The 26,534-nt window shown below is 44.5% G+C and overlaps 1 protein-coding gene across 2 annotated transcripts in view; it reads right to left on the reverse strand.

Moving 5' to 3' along the window:
• Nnmt (nicotinamide N-methyltransferase) overlaps positions 1 to 9,305 on the reverse strand; it is a 13,564-nt gene extending 4,259 nt beyond the window's left edge. For both annotated transcript variants that reach the window (XM_021207913.2, XM_021207914.2), the window contains exons 1-2: positions 8,977 to 9,305; positions 7,385 to 7,592 (exon numbers count right to left, since the gene is read on the reverse strand). In XM_021207913.2, the coding sequence (XP_021063572.1) occupies positions 7,385 to 7,592; positions 8,977 to 9,130 (362 nt within the window). In that variant the 5' untranslated portion in view covers positions 9,131 to 9,305. The remainder of the gene's footprint in view (positions 1 to 7,384; positions 7,593 to 8,976) is intronic.
• Positions 9,306 to 26,534: the final 17,229 nt, after the last annotated feature.

Raw genomic sequence — 26,534 nt, forward strand, 5'->3', positions numbered from 1 at the left:
TCTCTCTCTCTCTCTCTCTCTCTCTCTCTCTCTCTCTCTCTCTCTCTCTCTCTGTGTGTGTGTGTGTGTGTATGTGTGTTCTATCCCTGCTTCTCTCCCTGTGTTTTTCTATTCGCTATTCTCCCCTATCTTGCAGAGAGCCCTTGCTGTGCCCAGTGTGCTGGCCACATTCAGTGTATTTCTTTCTCTCTCTGCTTTGGGTTCTTCTAGATGCCTCTTACTGTTCTGTCTCTCATATCTACAATAAAAACCTTCTCCTCATGGAGCCGTGATGCCATCAGTTTATAAACTGAACTCAGGTCCCAGTGGCCACACTGGGAAGCTCGTAATCTCCTACAACTCCATCCAGCTCAGGAGGATCTGGCATTTCTGGACGTCATGGGTCCCTGCACCCACTGGCACATACCCACCCCCCCACATATATACATAATTTGAAATAATAAAAATCTGTTTTATAATACCCTTGGTTGGGTCTACCTGCTCCTTATCAGGAATGAAGACAGTCCTATGGCAACCACTTTGTCCTAATTTGTCTTGGATTTTTCTCATTTAAAAAAATCTCCTATGTTGAAATGTCCTGCACTGGGAGCTCTTGGCAGTACTGGGCAGAACAGAGCAACTGTTGCCCTAAAGGTTGGGAGACTTGTTCCAAGGATTCCACCTAATCCTGCTAAGCACAGATAATGTGTCAGAACGTAATAAGAAGAAAAGCTGATGACTAAACAATAGACATTTAAGAGAAACAGATTTAAATAGGTAAAGAAAGTAGATCAGAAAAAAATGAAATTTCCTGTCTGCACATACCCATAACAAGCATACAAAAGAGGCTAAGGAAGTACAGCATGGTAGCTTTGGGGCTTTTGTTTGGTTTTGATTTTTGTTGTTTGTTTGTGGGGTTGGTTTTTTTTGGGTTGTTTTGTTTTGTTTTGTTTTTTGTTTTTTTATTTCTTCTTTTTAGATGTTTTAAAATGTTACCGTAGGTCGGGGACATGGTGAGAATGTGTATTTAACCGATTACGTCAGAAGCAGAGTGGACCTTTGGGCTCTATTGTGTAGTAAGCTATTTTAAAGACCCAAATTGCCACAGAACTAGCACTTGCCAGTCAGATGATGACGAAAATTGTTCCCACACAGCGAAACCCACTGTGAAATCTTAAAAGCTCACAGAAAATGTGCCAACCTGAGGAGGGGAGTTTGTTAGGCGCTCCCACTGCCTAGGTACCTGCATGTCCTTGGCCTCCCAGCAAACACTGGTGAACTCAGTTGCCAAGGCAGTTGTGTAAAGACTACCCCTCAGGGCTCCTAGAGGACTGCGGATCACACCCACAGGGAAAAGGACTCGCCTGGAGACCTGGGCAATTACCACTCCCGACTCACAGTTAGCTCAAGGAGAAGGTGATAAACACACACCAGAACAGCATGGCGCTTGGTTTACAGAAAGCTAACTGTAGCGTGGCCACTGCTCTCCGCGTTAGGATCGATCCTTTCAAATAGAGACTGCCATTTCCTCTGTAAATATGCTATGCACACAAGCCTAAGGGACGTGGAAGCGAGGGAAAGAACAGGGAAGGACTCCTGGGAAGAGCCCTATGTGAGGATGCCTTCCCATACCCAGTGGTTATCTTGAGATTCTGCCTACCCTGAGAGGCAAGGCAGATGTTCTTAAGTCAGAATGTCCACAGGGGACTTTTCCATTATGATTCTCTGCCCTAAGTCCCACCCCTAGAGGCTCCAGCAAACCCTCCTGTGACAAAGCCATCAAAATGTCTCAAGGAAATAAAGGCTAAAGAAGCCTGGTGTGGTGGCATATGCCCTAAATCCCAGCATTTGGGAGTTGAAGGCAGGGGAACCAGGAGTTCAAGGTCACTCTCAAGTTCATAAGGAGCTTGAGGCCAGCTGGGATACACAAGACCCTATCTCTCCATAACAAAGAAGTCAAACCAAGTTGATCAGAGGCGGGAAGGATTGCCCATAATCCTTCAGCACAACCCACACTTGAATCAGGTAGAAAAGGTACAAAGTGGAATCTTTTTTTGTTTGTTTGTTTGTTTGTTTGTTTTGTTTTCGAGACAGGGTTTCTCTGTGTAGCCCTGGCTGTCCTGGAACTCACTTTGTAGACCAGACTGGCCTCGAACTCAGAAATCCGCCTGCCTCTGCCTCCCAAGTGCTGGGATTAAAGGCGTGTGCCACCACTCCCGGCTTACAAAGTGGAATCTTAAAGACAGGATACATGCATTCATTTATTTTACACTTACATCTAAACCTCTGTTATGTGATGGACGGGTACTGGGGGACTCAAAGGTACTGGGGACTCAGGGATGAGCAAAAGAGAAACAGCTCCCATCTTCCTGGAGGTTACAGAGGAAAGAGAGAGAAAATAGTTAATCTAAGGATTACTTGTCAAAACATAAGTGAAACGGGGAAATTCAGGGAGGAACAGAACATGGGATGTTGGGATCCTGGCTCGATCTATTCCACAGTGGAAAGAAACGGAGCCACGTAAGCAGAGATGTGGAGAAGACAGATGGCATCACTGTCTGAGGCAGAGAGAGGAGCAAGGGGAGAAAGATGGTTCAGCCTGAGAAGACAGCAGGCACAAAGGCCACCAGGAGACGAGTGTTCCGGTGGGGCCTGGACTGTCAGGCAAATGAAATGCTGGGCGCCAGACAACAGAAGACTCTTGTTGATTATGCTTAGAAGTTTACTTTCTGGGTCAGGTGTGGTGGTGGATCAGGAGGCAGAGGCAGGCAGATCTCTGTGAGGTTAAGGCCAGCCCAGTCTACTAGGTTATCAGGGCTACACCGAGAGACAAGTCTCCAAAACTGGGATGTTTTTTGCTTTCTCTCCTAGGACATGTAAAGGGTGACACTCAAAGGTATGTCATGACCAGATGTGGTGGCCCATGCCAATAATCACAATACCCCGGAGGCAGAAACAAGAGCACAAGTTGAAGGCTACCATGTAAGACCTTGCTTCAAAAAAGGGAGGAGGGCCCTGATCAGAAGTACGTCCTGAGATGCAGAGAAGTGAATGAAAGGACAAAAGTGGAGATGAGAGAGCTAACTCAGAAATGGTAGCTTGGACAAAGAGGTAGGTAAATATTTCAAGAGTAACACTGATGAGAGGGAACACACAGGAAGAAAAGGTAGACAGAAGCTAGAACTGGGTCAGGCATGGTCCATAACAGAGAGGGCGATGACACGATTGAACTCCAGGCTTCGGGGGTCATCCAACTAATTGTCCGATGACGTCATTTGGGGAGCCAGGAATATTGGCTATGGAGGAGATCCAGGTGGGTCATCACTTTACTCTGGCTACACTGACTTTTCAGGTCCTTTGAGACTTAGAAACAGAGATGTTCAAAATTGAACGGAAATGGCTAGTTGAAGGTTTCTTAACCAATCCAATCAATATTTGCAGAGAGATAATGTACCTGAGAGATGGGAGAGTCCCTATCTGAGAAAGAGAGACATCTCCAAAAAAAGAATCAGTCAGTGGATTGTCACCATGACCGTCAAGATCCTGAGGAGGAGGAGTATCAGTAAGCTTTTTGTGGGTTTGAAAATCCAGAGACACTTGCAACAAACACAGAACACTGGCGTGAAGAACAAATTTCTCACAGTTCTGTATAATTTTGGACAATATACCCACTCCTGTTGTTAGTATGGCATCTGTTTTAATTTGTTTTGTGACAATCTTGCCTTTCAGTTTTTTGCTTTTTTAAAAATATATATAAAAAGTGATTGTAATGGACTTATAAATAAAAGCGTCAGACAGCTAGGTTAATAAAGTATGAAATAAACATGTGCCTCGCAGCCCTGGCTAGGCTCAACTTCATTCTGCGGTTCCAGGCTGGTCTTGAACTTGATGATCCTGCTGTCTACCTCCTGAGTGCTGGGATAACCAAAGGGATACCACCATGCCCGACCCTTCCCACCCTCAGTGGGGAGAGCTCTGGCTTCAGCGATCAGCTACTTCAGTATTTCAGCTTTTTCCTCGTAGGCTCTGTGGGGCCAGATGATTTCTGAAGAGGCACCTAGAAGCCTCTGTCCTCCGCAAACCCCTACTGGCTATATGGAATGTGGAGAGAAGAACTTGGACGGCACACCCATAACTCCCTTCCCTTCCCAGTGCATCCCTGTAGGTCTGCAAGAATCTTGGCCCTCGATGTAGCTCTTTCTACCTAGCCGCATGGTCACCTCAGCAGATCTCATAGAAGTAGGAACCCAAGCTCTGTGCACAGTCGGTGAGGTCTAAAAGTCTGCATTTTTCCTCCTTAAAACAAAACAAACAAAAAAACCATCTATAGGTGTTTTGCTTGAGTTTATGTCCGAGCACCAGCCTGTGTGCCTAATGTCTTGGGAGGCCAGAAGAGGGTGTCAGATCCTCTGGAACTGGAGTAATAACAGACAGTAATTAACACCATGTGGATGTTAGGAATTGGAACTGGGTCCTCTGGAAGAGCAGCCAGTGTTCTTAGGCACTGAGCCATCTTTCCAAAACCCAGAATTTGTATTTCATACATGCTGCTACAGGATCCATTGAAGCTGCTAATCTGGAGATCCCAAGGCTAAGCAAAGGGTTCCAAGGGGCTAAAGGCTAGCTCACATTATTTCCATGATTTCTCTTCTAAATTTTCTTTTCTTTTTTTTTCTGTGCATGCGCGTGTGTGTGTGTGTGTGTGTGTGTGTGTGTGTGTGTGTGTGTCTGTGGGTAGCCTTAGAATCCAGAAGAGGGATTCCCTGAACCTGGAGTTACAGGTACTGTGTGTGAGCTACCCAAATGTGGGTGCTTGGAACTGAATTCAGGCCCCCTGAAACAGCACCAAGGCCTCTTAAAGCTCCCAATACGAGGCCAGCTCCTATTTGTATAATTTCTTAAGAAAAGAATTCACTTCCCTTGCTCATGACAGACCTGGGATATAAATGATATTAATATCTCATGGTTTACAGTGAGGGTTTGGTAACTGAATGTTTAAAACTTCCAAGTAATTGTGAAAGGAATGATTTCTAAATGTCTGAGTTGCACTCCTAAAGCAGTAGAAGAAAGCAGCTAGCTCGTATTGTCCTTGGAAGCCATCAGCACAAGAAATATCTCCAGATAAAGAAGAAATAATCTCGGGGGAAATAGACTGTAGGTTGATAGAGGTACTCGGAGATGCGAGAGAGACATAAGCCGAATGGGATCATTATCATTCCCAAAATAGTTGAAGCTGCTGGATGCGGTGTGAGGATAAGGAAGGGATGCAGGCACTTCCTGCCAAAAGTACAGTTCCTCGTCAGGGCCAAGTGATGGGGATGGGAGTGTGTCTTAAGAGGCAATTGTTCTGAGCTGATGATTCTGTTGGGAGATAAGCAATTCTTTTAGTATCTTGCTAGACTGACGGGCTCGTCTTTGAATGAGACGTAGGCAGTGATGTCTAGGCAAAGTGGGAATGAGGCTCCCAGGGTTGTCAGGACACGTGCCCTGGACTTCAAAACGATATGTCGTCTCATAGCGGCAGAGAATTTCTGCTTAATACATTTTCTCTGAACTTCTATCAATCCTGGTAAATTCCTTATTTGCTTAATACATTGTGATAGTGTCCAAATTTTTATAGCAAGTTATACCAATTCTGTCCTGGGGAATCATGTACTTCATATTTAAAAAAAAAAAAAGAGTAGTAAGACTCACCTTCATTTTTGAGAATGTATCTTCACTTATGCTAGGTGCATAAGAGGTTTCTAAGTTAAGTTGACATATGAAAACTGCCTCTCAACTTGTTACTAAATGCCATAACCTTAAATGTGGCCTCAAAGGCCCCAAATGATCGGACATTTGTCTGACTTCTGATAGGAGCTAAAGGGCAGGATGGCTTCTTCTATCTCATTCTCTGCTCTGACCTAAGAGCTAGTATTATGGGGTGCATCGCAGTTTTTCAACCTAAGTTGGTTGGATGGATGAGTAGATGAGTAGATAGGTGGGTGGGTGGGTGGATGAATGGATGAACAGGTGGGTGGGTGGATGGATATATGTGTGGGTGGAGAGGTGAATAAATTGATTGTTGGATGAATCGATGGGTGGGTGGGAAGACAGATAAATGGATGAATGAATGGATGGATGGATGAACAGATGAATAAATGGATGTATGGATGATGGATAGATGGACAGATAAATGGGTGGATGGATACACGGATAGATGAATGGACTGGTGGATGGATAGTTGGATGGATGGATAGGTGGGTGGATGGGTGAATGGATGGACAAAAGGATGAGTGGATAGGTAGATGGATAAATGGATAGATGGATGGATGGATGGATGGATGGATGGACATATGCTAGTTCCTTTAACCATTAACCAAGAAGCATTAACTTTTCAGAACCCTCATCTGAGTATCTATGCCCCAATAGAAAATTATTTGAAACAGAAATCAAGAAGTCAATCCTATTGCAATAGCTATTTTAGATAAATAAAATGTAATATTTAATATTTTATTAATGTATTTATTCATTAATAAATATAATAAATAAATTCAAAATAAATTTAGCTAAAACAAGCCAATGATCTTTACACTGAAAACATCAATGGAGAAGAACAGTGCAGACACCAACAAAATGGAAAGCTCTGTTCACTGATCCGAAGAACCAAGATCATGAATATGCCCATGCTACCCAAAGCAACTGGTGCAGCCAATACCATTCCTCTTAAAACACTAATGACAGGACTAGAAAACAATTCTAGAACTTTTAGGCAACCATACACACAAAGCCCAAATAGCACCAAGAAAATATCAGAAATCACACACGACTTAGCTTCAACAACAGCAACAGCAGCAGCAGCAGCAACAACAAAAAAGCTATAGTCACCAAACCAGCATAGTCCACAAAACAACACCACCACCACCCAGAGAACACCGAATAATGGGACAGAACAGACAGTACAGGACTAACCATGCATCTGCAGCCAGCTGGTTTTCAATAAAGAGGCTAAGAGGACACAGGAGAAAGGGCGACCTTCCTGACAAGCTCTTTACCCACTGACCGTCTCCCAGATCCTAAAGACTCTAACTTTATGGATGGTAAGTTTCCCCATGATTGCTTCACGTTACTTCTGTTGGCTATAAAAAAATACACCTGTCAATGTTTTGTTGTTTCCGGTGGTGTGAGCGTTAGGCCTGCGCAGAGCCACCACCTTTGTGTTAGATGACTGGTAATCAAATAGTACTCAGGTGGTACATCTGACAGCCCAGCTATTCTCCTGAGCCGTCTTCCATCCGGAGTTCCCTTTGGTCTCTGCCTTTTGAGTTTCTTTTGCATTTTTCGTCTGGATCTTAGTGGTAGCTTTGGCTAATAGAAACATCCAGGTCCCTTCAGAAAGTTGAAGAGCAGATACCCATCCATCTACCTGTTGCCTTCAAGATCACACACATAGGTGACCACTGGGGACCAGTCAAAGGCTCCTGGATCCTTCTTCAGCCACTTCTGCAGCTCCCAGAGATTCTGGTCTGTGTAGTCAGAGACGATGATCTCCGTGAAGGACTCGCAGGCAGAGAGAAGCTGGTAGATGGTGGGGCCAGAGCCAATGTCGATCAGGAGTTTCCCCTTTACCCCGCCTGGTACAGAAGAGGGGCAGGGAATCAGGCATCATAACGGAACGGGCAGAGCTGAAGTTACAGTGTCTTTAATGGGGTTGTGCCATTTTTGTTGTTGCTGTTGTTGTTGTCATTGTTGTTGAGTAACAACTGAATTTAAGGACTGGAGAGATGGTCCAGTGATGGGGGCCAGCATTCAGATCCCAGAACCTGTGTAACAAGCCAGGCATCTCACAAATCCCATCTCTGAGAGGAGCAGAGAGGAGAGCTTCTCTGGGGCTTTCTGACTTCCAGTCTAGCCAACACACAAGCCCCAGGTTTAGGAGAGGACACTGCCCGACAGGAATAGGTGGAGACAGTGATGGAAGCAGATACCTGATGCCCTCTTCTGGCCCCATACATGCATCAGCATAGACCATGTACACATACGCTTAGACGGATACATAGACTTAAAACTTTTTTTTTTTTTTTTGATTTTTCAAGACAGGGTTTCTCTGTGTAGCCCTGGCTGTCCTAGAACTCACTTTGTAGACCAGGCTGGCCTCGAACTCAGAAATCCGCCTGCCTCTGCCTCCCGAGTGCTGGGATTAAAGGCGTGCGCCACCACACCCTGCAACTTAAAACTAAAACACTGAGATTAATTAATAATCAAGTCACCCAGTTCTTAATATTTGGGGAGGTCTTTACTTCATGAGTAAACAAACATTCCTTTCAAATAAGAGTAAAATTAAACTTTCGATCTTCCTTCTTTTCTTCTCTCTCTTTCTCTTTCTCTTTCTTTCTTTCTCTTTCTCTTTCTCTTTCTCTTTCTCTTTCTCTTTCTTTCTCTCTCTCTCTCTCTCTCTCTCTCTCTCTCTCTCTCTCTCTCTCTCCCTCTTTCTTTTTTTGGACAAGATCTCACTCTATAGACCAGGCTAGCCTGAAAAATCACTATGTAGTCCAGGCTGTCCTCATGGAAATAATGAGCCAGATTCCATCGTGTCTCGGCTCCGTGCACCAGCCCGATGCTCTCCTGGTCCCTCTTCCAGAAGCAGGGAGTCACCCTGTGAACTTGGCGTTTGGAGTCTTAGAGCTGCCAATCTTCCTTTCTTGAGTCCTGTGACCTCCCACACCCAACTCTCTTAGAATCTCTAAACTGTTTTGTGAGGTGAAATGGCTCCTTCAAGCCACCTAGAAAAGTCACTGTAGCTACAAGGACAGCACTCAGGCCCCCTGGCCTCCATTTTCACAACCATACAAAAGACAATGGACATAAAATAACTCTGTAAACTGTAAAATAGCTAAGCCAACATTAACTTTGATTCTCATTGAACAAGTAAGTGATGCCAAGAGATTGTCTAATAGTGGATACAAGTCCAGTCGATCCCCAAGACACAATGTGACTCATTTAGACAGACAAACTTACCCAGGCAGAATATCTTAAAAAGATTTTTCAGCAGATGTCTGAGGATCTCGTTTTCTGCACAGTGTCTGGACCCAAAGCTGTAATATTTTTCCAAGTAATCCCGAGGATTAAAATGACTTAGATAAGTGTCCTTGGAGGTGAAGCCAGATTCCATCGTGTCTCAGCTCCGTGGACCAGCCTGATGGTCTCCTGTCCCCTCCTCCAGAAGCAGGGAGTCACCCTGTGAAGTTGGCTTTTGGAGTCTTAGAGCTGCCAATCTTCTTCAAGCTCAGCCCATCCCTTAGAGACTGATGTTTGCTAAATACTGTCAGCGAAATAGACTGCAGACGTTCAGGATATTCCAGGAAGTGATGAAATTCCTGGAGACGGGAGTTTAGGAGAAGAGGGGAGTGACAGGGGGAGGACCATGAACTACATGCAGCCCTCTGACCAGTGGTGCAGGTCAGAGGCAAAGCGGCAGAAGCCCTGAGTCCAGAGAGACGGGTCATCTCCCAGCAATTCAGTAGTCTTCTTGTTCTTGCAAGGATTCTTCCTGGAGAGTCAGGGAAGAAGATTCCCACAGAATGGTTTCAGTTTGAACATACAAAAGGAAGAAAAGGGAACGTGGGATAAGGAAACGAGCTCATGGCTAAGGAATGTTGGTTAGAGAAAAATAACCTCAGATGAAGTCTGGAAAGATTAATTTTTAAAACATGGACAGTGTCTCCCTACACACGGAATGGTAGCTGCCCTCTTGAGCACCCTGCAGTCATGCTTACCTGCACAAGGCCAAGCTAACATGCCAACATGCCAGCAGACAGCACCACTAGGACCCAATGAGTTCTAAAGCTGTGAGGGGTCGTGAACGTTGAAGGAGGGAGGATGTGTGATTAGTGTAAGAGATAATGGGGATGGGTATAACCATGATGCATGGTGAGATGTACGAAACTGCCAAAGAATAATCAAAAGGTTCTATTTAAAAAGTCCGAACGTCAGATGAATCAATCAAAAACATGGTTAAGGGCTGAAAACATAACTCCGCTGGTAGAGTGCTTGCCTGCCATGCGTTCGGCCTGAGGCTTGCTCACTAGCACTGGACAGATCTGCCATGGTGCTGCCTGCATGTAGTTCCAGCACTTAGCACTAAGAGTCAGAAGTTCAGGTTTCTCCTTGGCTATGTACATAGCAAGTTCAAGGCCCACCCAATGCAGCTGTGCCTTGCTCCCACCTCTGCCCCTGCTCTGCACTACCCCAAGTTCCCTGCTGCTGCCACTGAATTCAAACCCTGACAGTTCTTTCCAAGTAAGCGCCAAGAAACCTCAATTTCCTTTCAGAATTCCTCCTGCTTCCATTTCTGGGCTCACAACTGCCAATTAGAATTCACCCTGCCCAGCCAAACCCTTCATTCTTGTGCCAGCATATATTTGTTCCTGGATTTGTCTGTCAGCTATTTTTTTCTAACAGCTATTATGGAAGTGATGCACTGACCAGTAGACGAGGGGCTGTGCCTTGAATCTGTTTTCCTTGCTCTACACCCTGAGTTGCTTCACAGAGTCATTGCTCAAAATAGTGTTTGATTAACCAGCCGGAGCTGTTGCACCAAATGCGAAAGCAGTAAGTTCCTGGCATCCCTCGAGTCATGATTAAGCAAGAGCTCTTTGGTTACAAGGCATAAAAACTCACCCAGAGAATCTCCACTAAGGTTGGGAATGGAAAATGCCCACAGTTACATAGTTATACCCCATCTCAAAAAAAATAAAATAAAATAAAATTTTTGGTTGATATTATAATTGAAACAAATTACAGGAAATCTAACTGGTTGATAAAGCAAAAGCGAATAAGGACAACAACAAAAGCCAGGTAGCTTAGTTATTTTCCCTTGTTTCTATGTCCTTTGGCCTGTCTTTGTGGGGCTAGAGGCCTCTATTCTCTGCACATCAGCTTCTCTTGCTCATCTACTGAGTGCATCTGCATTCTGCCCTTTCCAAATGGTCAAGGGCCATGTTCCCTACATCCATCGTCAGGGATGAGAATAGGATTCTGGCATCTCATTTACTCACGAAGGAAGAAATGCCCCCTGATTTCTCTGATGCACAGATATTTAAATGATAATCAGATGCTACATCTAGTTTTAGGCCAATGCATTATAAAAATTAGGTTTATGAGTTCCTTTACTAAGTTATGAGTTCCTTAGTAAAGGTATAACACCTACAAATTTCAAATAATGCTATACATATTAAATAAATTAACCTGAAGATTACATTTAGTCCTGGAGAGATGACTCAGGTCAGCTTGCCTACAAATCCAACAATCTGAGAACAACCCCTGAAGCCCAGGATGGACAGAGAAAACCAATCCCCTCAATACATCCTCTGACCTCTATACATGTGCTTTGGAATGAACACACACACACACACACACACACACACACGCACACACGCACACACGCACACACGCACACGCACATGCACATGCATGCACACAAAAAAAAAGAAAGGAAGAAAAGATTAAACTATATTCACACACAATTCCTCAACAACTACGCTTATAAGCTTAGGAAAAATCCAAATACTGTGGTGATTTACAAAAAGGAAATATTACAAGCTAAAAATTACACTGGCAAAAATTCTAAATTAAGCCAGGCAGTGGTGACACATGCCTTTAATCTTAGCATTTAGGAGGCAGAGGCAGGCAGATTTCTGAGTTCAAGGCCACCCTGGTTTACAGTGAGTTCCAGGACAGCCAGGGCTACACAGAGAAACCCTGTCTCAAAAAGAAAAAAGAAAATTCTAAATTAACTATTGCCTAGTCAGTAAAACCACTAACACGTCTGTGGTGCTTAATACATTCCAAGAACTGCCTGCAGCGTTTGTGCATGTTACTAACCTGACAGCAGGTATGTGAATGTTACCCTGACAGCAGCTGTGCGCATGTTACTCACCCTGACAGTAGTTGTATGCGTTTTGCAAATGTTACTAACCCTGACAGCAGCTGTGTGAGTTAGGACTATTACCTCCATGCCAGCATGCAAGGAGACTGAGGCACAGGCGTGCTTCAGCGACTCGGCCACAGCCCTGTTTTAGATCTGTCCTAATTCAAAAGCCTGTTCCCATGACGACTACATGACAAGCAAAGCAGTTTATGCTTGTGACTCACAACAGTCTAACAACTAAAATTCAATGGGTACTAGCCACCACATTTGCACATGACAGGGGAAATGACTGGATTTATTCAATAGATGCAAAGGAAACAAGAAAGCTCAAATCCAGTGTCTATCCACAATAATAACTTTTCTCACATTAAGGATACAATGAGAAACAACATAACTGCCCGGTGACAGTGGAGGGACTCAACTGGGAACAGGCCAGAACAAGGCGTCCCCAGAATGAGGCGTCGAGGCAGCTACAAGCATCAGCTGGGGATTCTCCAAGTGGTGTGGGGTGAAAGCAGCCAATCACAAGAAGACAATAATAACTTTTCTCACATTAAGGATACAATGAGGCTTCCTTGAACCACTGATAAACATTATACACAGACGTTTTGCTGAGTGATCATGCATTTGAAAGCTTTTTCTTTGACATTAAGATCAGATACACGTGTTAACAATTATAAAGGTTGTTTTTGAGATAGGGTCTCACTATGCAGACCTGGCTGGCCTAGGCCTAGCTATGTAGACTAGGCTAGCCCTGAAATATATATATATATATATATATATATATATATATATATATATATATATATGACTCTACCTCCTGTTATATTGGGATTAAAGGCATGCACAACTACATCCTACAACAGTTATCAATAATAAAAAAAAATCTACCAGAAGTACTAGAACTATAGGAGATGAGAAAAATAAAGGAAAAAATAGGATTAGAAAGAGAAGGAGAGGATCTATTATGAACATGCTCCTCTATTTAGGAAATGAAAAGTAGCTACAAATTTTGCCAGAATGAACACAAGAAGCCAAACTTCCAGGTACAAAATCAACTGACAAAATTAAATTCCTTTTCAGTTAGCAACAGTTATAAAATTAAGCTCAAAGTCAGCTTTTCCCTTGGTAACATTGAAAAATATGAAGTGCCTTCAACAAAATAGATACAGGACATTAATGGAGCAAACTATCAAGTTTTATTGAAAGACATTAAAGAAGACCTAAATAAATGGAGAAAAATACCACTCGGCTGGGTAGACAGCTTAACACTGTAAAGATGTCATTTCTCTGCAAATTGATTTATAGACTCAGTAAAATCCCAATTAAAATCCCAATAGGTTTTTTTTTTCTAGAACTTGACCAGCTGTTTTTAAAATTTATATGGCAGTGCCAAGGGCCAAGAATGGGAACTCTCTCAAAGAAGACTAAGGTGGGGGGACTCCCTGTTCCAAATATAAATACTTATTAGAGATCTATCGCCATTAAGGCCAAGTAGTATTGGCACTGGGCTTGATAAATTGACCCATCCATGGACCAGAGTGGAGGAGCCGTGGACAGACCCATCCTGTGTACACTTGACGTAGGCTCGGGAGGTAGCTCAGATCAGCAGGGAAAGAGATGACTTGGAATAAATAGCCCTGAGATAACTGAGTGTCTGTAGGGAGGAGAATGGCAGGAGAGCCCTGCCTCACACTGCAAGCAGGAGCCAATTAAGTCTTATTAACCAGTTACAGGTAAAGAGCAAAAGGTCTCGATCTTCAGAGGGTGATGTAGGAGAATGTTGTCACAGCCTTGGGTGTTGGGAAGCATTTCTTCCAGAAACAAAAGCCGTTAATAAGTGAAAGACTTATAAATTTGAGTATGTGACAGTTAAGAATGTCCACTCGGAGCACATGTCAAGGGACGGGAGGATCAACTGACAGGCTGAGAAAAGCTATTCCTATAGAGCTGACAATGAACTGAAAGAGTTCACTCATTTACTTATTTTTGGATTTTTTGAAACATGGCCTAACTATGTAGATAAGGCTGGCCTCAATCTATGAGTTTACTTGCCATTTACTTACCACTATAGAGATTTATTTGCCTCTGCCTCCCAGGTGTGAGCCACCAGGTCTGTCTGGGATACAGAATTTAAAAGACACTTTTGCAAAAACCAAAAGAAGATAAAGACAGAAAGAGAACACCTGAACAGGCCTTTTATAACAAAGGGGTGGCAAAAAGCCCCTGTGAAATGATACTAATTTCGTCAATGAAATATGATTTAAACCATGGTGAGATATCCACATGTGCGTCAAACTGGCACAAGCGACATGTGACCAGAAACAAACACATTTGTCAGAGAATAGACAAACAAACTAATTAATTATAGGCATAATTAATCATAGGCATAAATGTATGCATCAGACTCAGACATTGCACTGAAGGTACACGCCCAGAGAAAAACAGGGGCATAACCACGGTGTTCTTCATAACATTGTTTGGAATATCCCATCTGTATTACTTTTTTTTGTTGCTGTGACTAAATACTCTACAAAAGCTACTTATGGAATGGGGTGTTTCTCTAAGCTAATAGTTTGAGGGGATACGACCATCACAGCAGGAAGGCATAGTGGGAGGAGTGTGACGTGGCTGGTCACGGTGTGTCCACAGGAAGCAGAGAGACTTGAATGTTGGTGTTTGGCTCACTTCCTCCCTCAGCCAATGGGATGATGCTGCCCACACCCCAGCTGAGTCTTCTCTGCTTACTTAACCCTTTCAGGAAATGTCCTGAAGGACACACCCGGAAGTATGTGTCATGAGTGATCCCAAATCCATTCAGATGGTAAATGAAGATGACCCACGACAGCCCCAACTAGAAACAACATAACTGCCCGGTGACAGTGGAGGGACTCAACTAGGGACAGGCCAGAACAAGGTGTCGCCAGAACGAGGCGTCCCCAGAACGAGGCAGCTGCAGGCATCAGCTGGGGATTCTCCAAGTGGTGTGGGGTGAAAGCAGCCAATCACAAGAAGACCTTGTAGACTCCCTTTCTATGAAGCATAAAGCAGACAGAAGTGAACTACTGTTTGGGGATGCTTAAACAGTAGAGGGGCTGCAAAGAGAAGCAATGAGTGTTCATGTCAGCTGTCACCATAGTGGAACACTCTCCACACCCAGTACCAGCTGGAGGAAGGGGGGACCATGCCCCACAGCAGGTGCAGGAGAAAGGAAGACTTCTCAGATCCAACAGGATGCAGTGTTAACCAGCACCCATCCTGTAGTCATCTTTATGTGGAAGTGGTTTGAAACTTTTAGTATCATGCTTGCTCTACCTATGTCTGTCTGTCTGTCTGTCTGTCATCTATCTATCTATCTATCTATCTATCTATCTATCTATCTATCTATCTATCTATCATCTCTATCATCTATCATCTATCTATCATCTGTCTATCATGTCTATCTATCATCTATCTATCTATCTATCTATCTATCATCTATCTATCTATCTATCTATCTATCTATCTATCTATCTATCATCTATCTATCATCTNCTATCTATCTATCTATCTATCTATCATCTATCTATCTATCTATCTATCTATCTATCTATCTATCTATCATCTATCTATCATCTGTATATCTATCTATCTATCTATCTATCTATCTATCTATCTATCTATCTATCTATCTATCCTGTATTCAGCTGCTCAAGTTTTCACAGCCAAGCCTGCCTGCTTTTCTGAAATCTGCCTGGAAAGTGTTAACTTTTCTCTTTTCTGTCTCTTCCTTGGATACCAGTCTAAACCAAAGGCACACTGGCCCTGATTCTCTTGGGCTTTCTCACTTGGGAAGTTCTCTGCAGAACCATCCAGCCACACCCTCCCTTCCTCCATGCAGTTGTTCTCATTCTTTGCTGACTATAACCCGACACTATGACTTTCTCTTTTCTCCTTTCCCATTCTAGCACCTACTGCAATTTGCAGTTTGTCTGCCCTGTAGTTTTTCTCTCAAACTCTAATCAAATCTAACAAGTGATCCACCACCACCCAAATCCAGTTATGTCCAAACACAGTCATCCCAAACAGGTTTACAGTTCAAGAGTATTGAAAGATACTCCCCATCCAGGTCTTCTCTCTGAAGGATACAGAATGCTTCTTTTTGATTTTTGATCCAATGGGGCCGAATCACTTAGCAACTAGGGAGCCATTTGGGCTGGAAAGACTGCTCAATGATTAAGAGCTTGCATTTAACAAAGGATCCTTCTTCAGTTCCCCAAATTCACCTTGGGCAGTTCACAATCACCTGTAACTCCAGTTCTGAGGTATCTGGCACCCTCTTCTGGTCTCTTTTGTGGGCACCAGCACATACACACATACACACACACACACACACACACACACACACACACAAGTAAAAGTAAAATAAAATTTTAAAAATGCATCCAGAATGGAGGAGAAGGGAACAGAAAATGCAGCTCGGGCAAAGAGAACCAAGAAGCCCCAGACTAGAAGCCCTAGGTGTTGGTGTAAATGCAGGTCCCAGGGAAACGAGTTTTCTTCTGATATTTCATGGTTCTCACTTATTTCAGAAAGATCCACACCTCAGGCACACCCCAGCAATTGTGAGCTTGGTTGATGGAAGCGGTTATTCATTTATATTGCAGAGACATGTCAATGAACATTTATTCTGGTTCTCTGTATAAACTATAATTTATGCTATATACAGGCCAGTGTCAGAATTCCAAACTAGTGGCAGATTAAATAATTCCTGAAATAGAAGAACCAGCAATCTTGGACCAATCAGAAGAGCTGGCAATCTGGGAGCCTTTTATATGCTTAGCTGTTAATAATGAATATTTCAAGAATTGTAAGTCATCAAATGTGATGTGGCCCCACAAGCCCTGACTCAGATTTTGATAGCTGCATTTGGTGAGAGAGTAGCCTTCGCAGGGAACCATGTTTTTGTAGCCTACAAGAAGGAGCCCCATCAGACACTGCTCTCAGGTCGCATCTTCTCAGGGCTCAGGTTGAGGGTGCACAGCCAGCTCTATGTGCTCAGCCACATAGTGTCTGATTAATGACACATATCTCGAAGTTTTAAGCTGGCTACAGAATCCACTGTGTGTGTTTCCGTAAGCATCGAGAGGGGTGCCTAGAAGGGGCTGCCCAGGAACGCTGTTAGTAGGCATCTGCTTGGCTTGGGAGAGACAGCTGAAGACTACCTGGGAAAGATAGCTGAGCTAAACCAGACCAGTTTCCAGATCCACCCTCTTGGCATGGCTTGTGACCTATAGAGGGGACATTTGGGGTCAGGGCTTTTGGCCAAGGCTGGTACCAGTCACCATGCTGTGGCTGGTGGCCAGGGAACCATATGTGCTGGACAGGTGCAGTACCAAAGTCCAGAGCAGCCTGGCAGAGCTTCCTCAGTTCCCAGAGAGCAGAAGTGAGTTATTTGGATGTTCTGCCCACTCCCTTCCCTCCTCTTCCTCCCAGAGTGATGCTGTTGCCCATGCTAACACTACTCACCCTATCTTTCAGCTCTCATCTCTGCTCTAATGATTTCTGTCATTCCTCCTACACACACACATGCACACACATCACACACATGTATGTACACATATACACATGCACACATACACAAACAAGTGCATACATACACACACTACACACACATACACACATACTATACACACATGCACACATACACACACATACTATACATATATATACACATGCACACACATGCACACATATGCATTCACACTATACACACATACACAAATGCACATACATACATATACACATATATACACACATGCACAAGCACATGCACACACACACACACACACACACACACACACACTTTTTCCTTTCTTCTTTTCTTCCTTCCTTCTTTCTGACACGGTATTGTGTTGCCCAAGTTGGCCTCAAACTTGCTCTGTAGCTTAAGCTGACCTTGAACTCCTCTTTGTGTCCATGCCTCCTAAGTGCTGGGATTACAGGCAAGTGCCAGGCACCTGGCCTCATGCCATGCTTGGGATGGAACTCGGAGCTTCCTGTATGCCAGACAAGCATTCTACCAACCAGCCCAGCCCCTGTTCTAGCACTTTCTGTCTTCCTGCTAATTACTGCAGTGGTAACATACCTGTCGGGAACATCTGTCTCGTTCCTATGACTGCTGACAAATGCAATGCGATTTCAGCATTTTCTCCTCCATGTATCGTCTGTGTCAAAAGCAAACAGGTCTCTAATCTGAGGAGAAGATGTCAGGACCAAGGTTGGATTTTATCTTGCTATTTTTCTTTTATTGTTTTGTTTCTGAAAAAAATGAGGTCAGATAATTAAATTAAAATGTCTATTAAGGGAAACAACACCCTTCACAACAGTCACAAATAATATTACATACCTTGGTGTGACTCTAACCAAGCAAGTGAAAAAGAACTTCAAGTCTCTAAAGAAAGAAATTGAAGAATATCTCAGAAGATGGAAAGATCTCCCATGCTTATGGATTGGCAGGATTAATATAGTAACAATGGCCATCTTGCCAAAAGTAATCTACAGATTCAATCAATGCAATCCCCATCAAAATTTCAAATCAATTCATAGAGTTAGAAGAGGCAATTGGCAAATTCATTTGGAATAATGAAAAACCCAGGGTAGCAAAAACTATTCTCAACAATAAAAGAACCTCTGGTGGAATCACCATCCCCAAACAGAACACAAGCTGTACTACAGAGCAATTGTGATAAAAACTGCATGGTACTGGTACAGAGACAGGCAGGAAGATCAATGGAATAGAACTGAAGATCCAGAAATGAACCCACACACATATGACCACTTGATCTTTGACAAAGGAGCTAAAACCATCCAGTGGAAAAAAAAGACAGCATTTTAAACAAATGATGCTGGTTCAACTGGCCAGGTCGGCATGTAAAAAAAAAAAAATGTGAATCAGCCCATTCATATCTACTTGTACAAAGCTCAAGTCCAAGTGGAAGGACCTCCACATAAAACCAGAGACACTGAAACTTACAGAAGAGAAAGTAGGGAACAGCCTCAAACACATGGGCACAGGGGAAAAATTCCTGAACAGAACACCAATAGCTTATGCTCTAACATCAACAATAGACAAAAAAGACCTCATAAAATTGCAAAGCTTCTGTAAGGCAAAGGATGATGTCAATAGGACAAAAAGGCAGCCAACAGATTGGGGAAAGATCTTTACCAATCCTACATCTGTTAGAGGGTTAATATCCAATATATACAAAGAACTTCGACTCCAGAAAATCAAATAACTCTATTAAAAAAATGGATACAGAGCTAAACAAAGAATTTTCAACTGAGGAATACTGAATGGCTGAGAAGCACCTAAAGAAATGTTCAACATCTTTAGTCATCAGGGAAATGCAAATCAAAACAACCCTGAGATTCCACCTCACACTAGTCAGAATGGCTAAGATCAAAAGCTCAGGTGACAGCAGATGCTGGCAAGGATGTGGAGAAAAAGGAACACTCCTTCATTGCTGGTGGGATTGCAAGCTGGTACAACCACTCTGGAAATCAGTTTGGCAATTCCTCAGAAAATGGGACATAGTACTATCTGAGGACCCAGCTATACCACTCCTGGGCATATACCCAGAAAATCTTCCAACATGTAATAAGGACACCTGTTCCACTATGTTCATAGCAACCTTATTTATAATAGCCAGGAGCTGGAAAGAACCCAGATGTCCTTCAACAGAGGAATGGATACAGAAAATGTGGTACATTTATACAATGGAGTACTACTCAGCTATAAAAATCAATGAATTTATGAAATTCTTAGGCAAAATGATAGAACTAGAAAATATCATCCTGAATGAGGTAACCTAATTGAAAAAGAACACACATGGTATGCACTCACTGAGAAGTGGATATTAGCCCAAAAGCTCCAAATAACCAAGATACAATTCATAGACCATATGAAGCTCAAGAAGGAAGACCAAAGTGTGGGTGCTTCGGTGCCTCTTAGAAGGAGAACAAAATACTCACAGGAGCAAAGATGGAGACAAAGTGTAGAGCAGAGACCGAAGGAAAAGCCATCCCACCTGGGAATCCATCCCATATACAGTTACCAAACCCAGACACTATTGTGGATGCCAAGAAGTGCATGCTGAAAGGAGCCTGATATGACTGTCTCCTGAGAGGCCCTGCCAAAGTCTTACAAATACAGAGGCAGATGCTTGCAGCCAACCATTGGACTGAGCGTGGGATCCCCAATAGAGGAGTTAGAGAAAGGACTGAAGGAGTTGAATGGGATTGCAACCCCACAGGAAGGACAACAATATCAACCAACCAGTCCTCCAAGAGCTACCAGGGACTAAGCCATCAACAAAGGAGTACACATGGCTCCAGCTGCATATGTAGCAGAGGATGGCCTTGTCATGCATCAATGGGAAGAGAGGTCCTTTGTCCTATGAAGGCTCCATAGATACCCTAGTGTAGGGAACCTAGGGCAGGGAGGTGGTAGTGGGTGGGTGGTTGGAGGAACACCCTTATAGAAGCAGGGGGAGGGAGGATGAAATAGAGGGTGTGGGAGGGGGGATCAGGAAAGAGGATAACACTTGAAACGTAAATAAAGAAAATATCCAATAAAAAAAAAAAGAAAATGTCTATTAAATGAGAAAAAGCATTAAAGGCTGAGCACGAGCTTTAAAAAAAAATAAGGCTAGAGGAGATATCTTGCTGGGAATCAAGTTCTGTAAAGAAAGCCAAGCCTCAGAGACGGATACCTGTGATTATCCTGCAAACTCCTGTCAGGGAGCTAATGAACTAAGAAACTGCAGAATGGAGGGAAGCCCAGACACTTGATTTCTTTTTTTTCCTTTTCCCATCCTGATTCCGTTCTGACACAGACAGGCAGTTATTCTGAGATGTTTAATGTACATAGAGAGAGAGAGAGAGAGATTCAAATTTTGTATTACATTAATCATTGTGGGGCACGTGCGTGTGTGTGTGTGTGTGTGTGTGTGTGTGTGTGTGTGTGTGTGTGTGACTAGTATGGAGGTCAGAGGGCAACTTGAAAATGCCATTTCTAAATGTCATTTGTCTCCTTCCACCCTGTGGGTCCCAGGAATCAAACGCAGGTTAGCATGTTTGACTGTAAGCTCCGTTACCCACTGGTCACCGTGTAGGCTCCTGCACTATGGTTCTTTTTGTCTCTCCATGCACAAAGTCAAGAGCTCTCATCACTGTGAGGCCCCCATGATTTGTACAGTCATCCATCTATCCAGTCCTCCAGTCACAGACACTCAGATCATCTCCCAGGTCCATGTCTCCTCTGCATAGACCCAAACAGGCATTTACGTGAGACAGGTTAACAGGACAGGAAGTGCTAAGCCCTAATACAGCCACCAGATTGATCCAGTCAGACCACCCCAGTCAATGTCCCTGTAGAAGGAATGGAGGTGGCTGCCTCTGCATAAACAAGGGTGTGTGTGTGTGTGTGTGTGTGTGTGTGTGTGTGTGTGTGTGCAGCCGAAAAGGCAACTCTTACAGGAGGACCTAATTGAAGCCTAAGAGACCAAGGACTGCTGACGCAGGCAATGCCAGCCAATCAAGAACCGCTGTTTGAAAGAGATGCTTTCTTGGGACCAATGGGGCATGGGTGGAGGGTATTAAAGGAGCTTTCAGCATCGTTCAGAGGAGTCTACTGCAGCATTTATGACCTGCTCCTGGAGTATATGCCGTTGATTCCATGCCATCTCATCTGCGACCCCAAGGACAAGTAGGGTTGGGCAGCGGATGGTCAAGGGCATAGGAAGCATATTCCATACCAGTTGCTATGTCACTACACTTCCCCAGCCTCTAGACTACATATACGTTAACTTTTTGCTTTTCTCTGAGAAATTTGACTGCAGCTAAGCCTGCATGTCAGTGAGTTAAGCTAAACAATATGATGATCACGGGCTTCACAAAATTAAGTGCTCATTTGTGTCCCCCCCCCCAGTGGAGGGGGTGGAGGTTTGGGAGGCAGCCTGTGGCCATTCGACACTCAGATTTCTTCTCTTGTGTGGCTCTTTGATCAGCCAGGATCCCAAGGTTGGGGCATTAGGAAAGGAGAGAAAATGGGGCTGGATCAGAAGGTTGCAGAATCTGGCCCAAGCAAGGCCATCCACTGATCCCTTAGGACAAGGAGGCTGGGAGCTGCTCCGGACCCCATCCCCCTCCAGGCCCTTCTTACAAGTGAAGAAAAAGTTAAATACTCTCTGCCAAAAATCCATTCCCGCTGGCTGTCGAAATCTCCTCTGTTAACTTCCCGGCCACACCTTCAGTCCTTTTGGTCTTTGCTTATCTTGTTGTTGCTGGAACTGCACTCCTTCTCTGTCTCTTCTAGCCAGGATCAGGCCACTGGTTTGTATCTGTTACAAGTATTTCCTTTGGCCTGTCTGCCTATTCAGTTTGACTCCATCAGAAACCTAATTTTGATGGACCATAATTAAGCAATTTTCCTTTTGATTGCAGTTTTTGCTTCTAAAACTGTGTTCCTTTTGAGTGAGGTACAGGCATCTCTGTTCAGTTCAGCCTCCTTCATCAATGTTGGCCTATTGGTACACAGTTTGCAATAGAAATGCTTATCCGGGCACAGGGAAATGGAAGCATTACCCACGCAAGGAAAAGGGCGGCTTTAAAATCCGACTCCTGGCCTCCAATTCTCCTTCCCTGCCTCCAATCCCTGCTGCCCCTTGCCTGCAGAGTCAGCTCTCCAAAAGCAGGCATGGAAATGTACCAAGTTGTTTGGAAAGAGCTTTCAACTGGCCAAAGAGGCGCATAGCCAGTTCGCAGGGGGCCACGAGTCTATTCTTGGTTGCAACACTAAGGGCTTGCCTCTTTGAACTGGAACTCTTTCAGCGCCCACATGGTTTCTTGACTTTAATTTCTTGCTCACACTGCCTGGCTCCTTGCCTGAACCCTCCCATCACCAGTGACCACTAGGCTTTCCATCCTTCACAAAGGACAGCACACTTGCTCTGGCCTTAATAATTGCAGAATAGAATGGCCTGGGTATGCCCTGCCCACTGGACTTGGCTACCTTGTCCCAACTCCCTGGTCTTTGGGAGGTTTGAGGGCTGAAAAAACTTCCTCCTCTTGCAAAGGTCATCTCGTGAGACTGTGCTCCCGGTATCTTGTCCCGGCGGGAGATGTTTCCTGGGTCTTAGCGTCTGCTGAGGAGGCAGGGAAATACATGTACTGCACATGCTCAAGTGAAGGTCGTATGTTCCATGCTGCCTGCACCCCTCCTCTTCCAGATTATCCCATTCAGGGCTTGGGATCTAGGAGGACAAGAGGCATTAAGCAGGGAGTGAGTGGTCTGGCAAAGGAAGCGGGGAGGAAGACTCTTCCTGGCCATGTTGATCCTGAAGCCTGCTAAGCTCAGAGCTCTGCTGCCCCCTTGTGCCCAGAGAAAGAAAAACCAAGAAAACTCCAGATCTGGTCCCACCAGTGTGAGAGTCATCCTGTAGGAGCACAACTCAGCCTCCCAAGGGCTTTGTGTCTTAATAGCTTTTTCTGGAAAAATGTAAACCCATGTCCAGGCATCCCAGAAAGGCACCAGTGCAAGATCAAAATATGATTTCCCCAAAATCCAACTCGGTGAGCTCAGTGTTGTTGGTTTTTTTGTTTTTTGTTTGTTTGTTTGGTTGGTTGGTTTGTTTGGTTGGTTTGATTTTTTTTTTTTTTGATCTGGTTTTTGTTTTGGCCTTTCCTGAAGAGCACAGGTAAGGGGTTACTTACAGGAAAGTAGGTGGCTCCAAACAGACTCATCACCACAAAAGTCACAGCCCATCATGGGCATTGACCTCATGGAGGCTGCGTCATGGAGTCCTGCCTTTGATCAATCTTTCACTTCCATATTCTTTAGCATCCTCCGAGTTCCCTTGGGGCTAAGGGAGGGAGTGAGAGCTGAAATACAGGGGAACATCTTCTGACCCTCCCTAGGGAGCATCGGTGGTCCACGATCATCCCCTAGAGACCTGGCCACTTCTGGATTGTACTGCTCTGGTTGTCATGGCTACAGGGCAACGTCCAGGCAGCATTCTGTTATGACCAGAAGAAAAAGCCCCTTACAGGCCAGTATTCGCAATTAGAGACAGATATTCAAGGGGTGACCTGAGGGGAAGAAGGGAATGTTGACAAGTTACAAGGCACCTTCTCTGTGGGAGCCTCAAACTGGTCCATCCGGTGAGCAGCTCCATTCTGCCTATAGATCCTACTTAGAGAAGCATTTTTTCTTTTCAAAATCTATGTGTGTGTGTGTGTGTGTGTGTGTGTGTGTGTTTTCATGAGTTTATTTGCACTACATGTGTACACGGTATCTGTAGAGGCCAGAAGATGGTATTAGGTCCTCTGGAACTGGAGTTACAGGTAGTCATGAGCTGTTTAATGTGTGTGTCTGAACCCAGGTCATCTGCAAGAACAGAAAGCACTCTGACCTGCTGAGCCATTTCTCTAGGGCCCCTTCCTGCCTTCTTTGGACACTGACACCATGACCCAGGTTGGTCTGGTATTTGTCATGTAGCCAAGGAACAGGGTTTAAAATCATGGAAATCCTCCTCCCTTAGCTTCCTCAGTGGTGGGCTTGCAGGCATGAGCCAGCACACCTGGATTCCAGAAGCAATTCCTGTTCTACTTTCAAGGAGTTCTGCTGCAGAACGGGGCTTGGGCTCAGCACCAGGTGTATAGACCCTGTCCTCATGCTGTCTGCCTTATGGGATCTCACGTTCTGATGTGTTTCTACCAATTTCCAGTTCACAGCCTTCCCCAGCCTCTGTTATCCCCTGTGGTACAACTCTGCTTATTCTTTTTCAAGGATCGTCACATAAAAGCATCAGTCTTCATTTGTTATTATCTGCTGTATCTTCCCCGCCCAACGCGAATCTGTGAGGGCAGAGCCTTACACAGCAGGCACACGGCGTGTAGTTCTCCTAGAACAACGGGAAGGCAAAGCGTCCTAACAGTACCCATGTGCATGTGTGGCTCTGTCATGCCTTTCTGGGTGAGGGAGGGAGTTCAAGGTCAGCCTGGGCAACTCAGTGAAAGCCTCTTTCAAAGGCAAATGTGAAAGAGCGGGCTGGGGATGTGGTTGGTGATACAGCATCTGCCTGGTGGTATAGCGTCTGCCTGGAATTGGTAGGGTTTTAAACACAATCCCGGGATCATTAAAATCATTGTGCAAATCCCAAATTACCTTTAAAGGGAGATGGTGGGAGCTCACCCCTCTTTATGCCATAGAAACCTGCAAAGCCCTGAAAAGTATGAGGGAAGTGTAGTTTTATGTCTCTGGTCCAACTCTTTTTTTCCATACCAAGCCATTAGTGGAGTATATTGTAAATTTCCCTGTTTGAAGTAAACATCTCTATTTACCTGGCAGTCTCATATATTAACATGGAAAGCATTTGCTGTTAGGGCTCTGAATAAAGCAGGTTAATGGTGAGAGTGAGGTGGGCAGACTGGCGGTGGGAAATCAACATTTCAGGAGTCCATTGTTCCTCCTCTAAAGCGAGGCACACAAGCTTCACTTAGAATATCCTCATTTCTGTCAGGCCATTTGCGATACCCGAGTACCTGACTGCAGTGCTCTCTCTGGAAGGGAAAGTGTGTCCTACTGGGTGATCCTCAATTCACAGGACAAATGTATGTTCCCTGTCACTCTCCGCTCTCTCCCTATCATAAACGGACAGTCTCAGTCACACATCTTACAGATGAAGAAAGTGAAACCCACAAAGTGATGGCCACAAAGCCGGCTACCGGCCAAGCCCAGAGACCACTGATCCTGTGCTGTGTTTGTTTTATTCATGTATTCCCTCTAGAGAGGATGCCGGACACCCAGCCTGTTTGTCCTCTTCCTGACCCACGGCATCAAAGAACTCAAGCAAGTACAAGGGGAAACGGAGACTCTGCCTGCAGTTCAGTAGAGCTGCCTTATGAGCCACAGCCTTTCCTGAGGCTGTACAGGGACTCCAATCTTTTACTATCAATGTCCCCTGCCACAAGCCCTACCCAGGAGCCACGTGGTCATGAGCAGTCACTTCCTACTGACAGCCTTCTCAGCATATCACTTGTGTTGATATATAAAGAAAGCAGGTTTTTAGACAATCTTCCCAGTTCTGTATTTATTTTTAAGGTTGCAGGTTATAAAGCTATCAGGATCTGAGATCAACTCCAATTACCTTGTGTGACTGGGAGGGATATATCTGGGGAATGGAGGCATCATGGTACCTCTTCCTCATTCTTTGAAATTCTGAGGTCAAAAGATTCCACTCCACCCGCCATCCGTGTATGACCGGTGACACCACCCCCCCAAGTCCCGACCCCAGAGAAGGGCTTCTCCGTGTTTTGCAAACCTCAACAGGCAAAGGCTACCTTGTGAGGCCCACAGAGATTCCTCAGGTTTGGTGTGAAGGTTCTGGAGTTTGCTGTTGGGATAACAGTGATGCTGACCCATCAGAGCTGAAGACTAACTCCCGAGGAGCTGGCTATCACCCTGTCCCGTCTGCTCTGGCCTGGACTGTGTTCCTGGAGCGGTTTTCTTATGGCTCAAGCTTTGTCTCTAGCCAGCTATTTCTGTCCCTTCAGGATGCAGATCCATTCCTCCCCCTTTTCCTCTCTGCCTCTCTGTTCCCCTTCT

The sequence above is a fragment of the Mus pahari genome, chromosome 10 (genome assembly GCF_900095145.1).
Source record: "Mus pahari chromosome 10, PAHARI_EIJ_v1.1, whole genome shotgun sequence".
NCBI lineage: Eukaryota > Metazoa > Chordata > Mammalia > Rodentia > Muridae > Mus > Mus pahari.